Source organism: Myotis daubentonii, chromosome 2 (genome assembly GCF_963259705.1).
Source record: "Myotis daubentonii chromosome 2, mMyoDau2.1, whole genome shotgun sequence".
Taxonomy (NCBI): domain Eukaryota; kingdom Metazoa; phylum Chordata; class Mammalia; order Chiroptera; family Vespertilionidae; genus Myotis; species Myotis daubentonii.
The window spans coordinates 181643563-181647428 of NC_081841.1; the positions used below are offsets into that span (position 1 = coordinate 181643563).

The 3866-nt window shown below is 40.8% G+C and overlaps 1 protein-coding gene across 1 annotated transcript; it reads right to left on the minus strand.

The window, feature by feature from the left end:
* Positions 1-348: 348 nt before the first annotated feature.
* Positions 349-874, minus strand: LOC132226406 (large ribosomal subunit protein uL23-like). The gene has a single exon (XM_059681086.1). It carries the CDS (start codon positions 866-868, stop codon positions 398-400), a length of 471 nt encoding a protein of 156 aa, XP_059537069.1. The 5' UTR covers positions 869-874; the 3' UTR covers positions 349-397.
* Positions 875-3866: the final 2992 nt, after the last annotated feature.

Consider the following 3866-nt stretch of genomic DNA (forward strand, 5'->3'; position numbering starts at 1 on the left):
TGACAAAGGTTCTCACCAATTTGTATAAAGTCCTGCCCTGACCCTTGATTGGCTCATTTTATGCAAATGAGGAATCCAAATTTACACAATCTGATTGGTCCAAATAGCACTGTCCTGATTGGTTGGAATTGCATGTTCTGATTAGTCATTATGGAGCTGCTCTGGTTGGTCAGTAAAGATGGATGCAAATAGGATATTGCTATGCAGTTCCAATTGGATAGGGCAGGGCTCAACTCATTAGTTGAAAGTTGATGCCAGCAACTTTTTTTGTGTGTGTACTTAAATGTGTGTGTTTTTAAAATTGTTGATAGTATTACAGATATCTCCCGCTTTCAGCAACTTTTTTTTTTTTTCAGTGTAACATTTTTATATTTAGAATTAGGCAGCTGGACTCAGTTTAGATGATTCCAATTTTGTTGGCAACATCCAAAGCATCATAGTCAGGAGCCAGTCGAACACATGCCTTCTTCTCGCCATCAGGCCTGATCAGGGTGTTGACCTTGGCTACGTCAATGTCATAGAGCTTCGTCACAGCCTGTTTGATCTGGTGCTTGCTGGCCTTGACATCCACAATGAATACTAGTGTATTATTGTCTTCCATCTTCTTCATGGCTGACTCGGTAGTCAGGGGGAATTTGGTGATGGTGTAGTGGTCAAGCTTGTTTCTCCTGGGTGCGCTTTTCCGAGGGTATTTAGGCTGCCTCCGGAGCCTTAGTGTCTTTGGCCGTCGGAAAGTGGGTGACGTGCCGATCTTCTTTTTTGTGTGTCTGTGGACGCCTTTCAACACTGCTTTCTTTGCCTTCAAAGCCTTTGCTTTGGCTTCGGCTTTGGGTGGGGCAGGGGCTTCCTTCTTAGCTTTCGGCACCATCTTCGTAAAAAGGCTCAGCAACTTTTTTATAAAGGTCAGCTCAGCTGACAGGAGCACAGTGTAGGAGGCTGCAGCTCAGTCTTGGCTTTTCTCTGAAATGCACTACGTGTGTGAGAGGCCTTTAGTAATGGCTGCTAGACTCTGGTTATGATTTTGAATGCGATTAACCAGGAGGAGTCCTCCCTGGCACATATTTTCCTTCTCAGGGTCAACAGTAGGAAACTCTTATTCAGCCATTTTGCTGATGTCACTCCACAGGTCCCCTTTTAAAGAATGAGAATACACCTGGGGAGATTAATCTATCTTTGTTCATTCAGACCTTGCAAGAATTACTTTATTTATTTATTTTTAAATATATTTTTATTGCTTTCAGAGAGGAAGGGAGAGGGAGAGAGAGACAGAAACATTAATGATGAGAATCATTGATCAGCTACCTCCTGCACTCCCCATACTGGGGATCGAGCCCACAACCCAGGCATGTGCCCTGACAGGGAATCAAACCATGACCTCAGATGCTCAACCACTTAGCTACGCTGGCTGGGTGAGAATTATTTTAGTTATACTTTCTGCTTGTGTAAGATCTAAGCAATTCAGGGCGTTTTCTTTAGAATCAAATATTGAATTGAAGGGTATCAATAGTATTCAAATGATGGATAAATTCAATCCTTTGTGAACTGGTTTAAACCAGGGTGACTATGAAAAAATGAGCTTCTGTGCTATCTCTGAAGGAAATTCCAAGAGAATTGGTCTAAAGAACATTTTTAAAAACAGACAGCACTACTTGAATTAAAAACATGGCGTCTCATAGAACCAGTCCTGTGTTGGCTTTTCTTAAATTGAACACATTTGTTTTCAAAACTGAACTTCATTCTTTTATGAGTTGTTTGTAACAGAGGCTGCTAGTGTTCACCAGTATCAAGCTTTCCTCTCCTTCCTGATCACACAGCCTGACTGTACCTCCCAGGACCTGTGGTCTAGGGGTGTTCACAAACTAGTCTTGGCAAATAAAAGGTGGAGAGAAGTAATGTGTGGCATTTCCAGATGTGGCCCCTAATCCTTCATGGATTCTCCATGTGTCCCTCTTGCCTTGTCTGTTGGCTGGATGCAGAGAATCTTCTGAGGACTCCAGGGTTCTAGATAGTAGGGTCACTAGATGAACGAAGCCTGAACCCCTTGCCTGACCCCAATCTATATTGGATTGTGACTTCTTTCTGTGAAGCCAATTAGATTTAGCTATTGTAGGTTATTCCAGTGAGCTTCTCCTGAATAATATACATCATACCTCTTACATTCTGATGGAATTGCGAAGACTCTATAGGTGACACCTACCTGGCCACAGCTGCTGCTCGTGGATCTGTCGAACATTGGCGTTGTGCTCTTTTAGTGCCCCAGGCAAGCCCCTCCTCTTGATTTAGTTTTGTTTCACTTTCAATCAGTGTCAATCAGTCTAATGACCTTAGCAGGAGATTTCCATGAGGACAGTTAGCTCTGTTGCTGATAACAGCCATTGACTTTCCAGGGTTCGCTGCTTTACAGTTTGTCACTCCTGTCTTCACCAGCCCTATTAGCGGGCCTTAGAACTTCACCAACTGCCACCCCTGATACACACACACACTCGCAAAGTGCCTGGAATCTTTCCCACATTTTCTTGAACATGGGCTTGGAGATTATGAACTGTCAGCACACAGGGCCATAACTTTCAATGACATAATCAGTCCACCAAATTCCCAGAGAATCTGAAATCTATTTTAACATCAAGTTCTCTTCTTGTCTCCTCAGGGAGAGATATGAACAAATTCATTCTATTTGTGTTGTGGAATGAGTCAGAGTGCAAACTAGTCATTTGACACAAGTGACCAAATTCTCAAGTATTAAGCTCAAAAATCCTCAGTAGACCTAGTAAATGAATGAATTTTGCCAGCTACTCAAATTTGCTAAATGTATATGTTTATGGACTTAGCTACATAGACTAACTGGCTTAATGCAATACAGACAGAGGTCTGGATATTGTTGTCTGTACATCTCCTGGAGGGACCAGATGCAAAGACCATGTCTACTAGGTAACACCGTATGTAAATGTGGGCTGTGATTCTGGGGTTAGTTGCTGATAGTTGTGGTGAATAAGAATGTTTTATAATATTTTGCTTCCAGCAAAAATGTTTATGGTTGTATAAAAATCCAAGTAGCCCATGGTTATGTATTTGGGTTGAAAAGAAATGATTGAGAACCACTAGTTTAAGTAGCCCTGGATATTTTTCAGACTAACATTCTAATGAATTTGAATTGCTTGTTACTTTCCCAGAACTACATTCCTTTTATGTGAACTAAGTGACAGGTTGCATGGCCCAAAATCATCTAAGAGAAGTTATACACCTCATAATGCATAGAACTGGGAATAAAATTAAGGGTTCATGGTAAAAAAATTTTTAAGAGGCCTCTAAAGGAGATGTTATTGCTCTGATAGTCACAAATGCAGGCAAAATCACACCTCTGAGGATTAAACTGAAACATGATTGTATATAAAGGATCTATATAAGTTATGAAACACTATATTAAATGACAGTTATCATTGCTTCTTTTACTAGACATGTTTATTATGCATCAATAATATTGTAAGCCAGACACTGTTCTTACTCAGTTAGATGTATCAGTTCAAAGTCCATGAATTATTACATATATTCTAGTTCTAAGCAGGCAATATAAATATAATAGTTTTTAATAGAAGGTCAAGAGGTGACTGATGATGCTGTGATATAAACTAAAGCAAGGTAGATGTATAGAGAGTTACAGGGGCTGCTATTTTACATAGTATGGTCAGGGGAGGCCCCTCTGTGGAGGTGACATTTGATGGGAGCCTTGAGAGATGGGAGGGAGTGAACCATGTGGGAATATGGGAGCGGGTAAAGATATGAACGCGGAGTGTTCAGCCTATGAATGTTATTCACAACCATGGATTTGGATGAGATCACTAGAGAGAAAATGTTGAGAGAAACTAGAT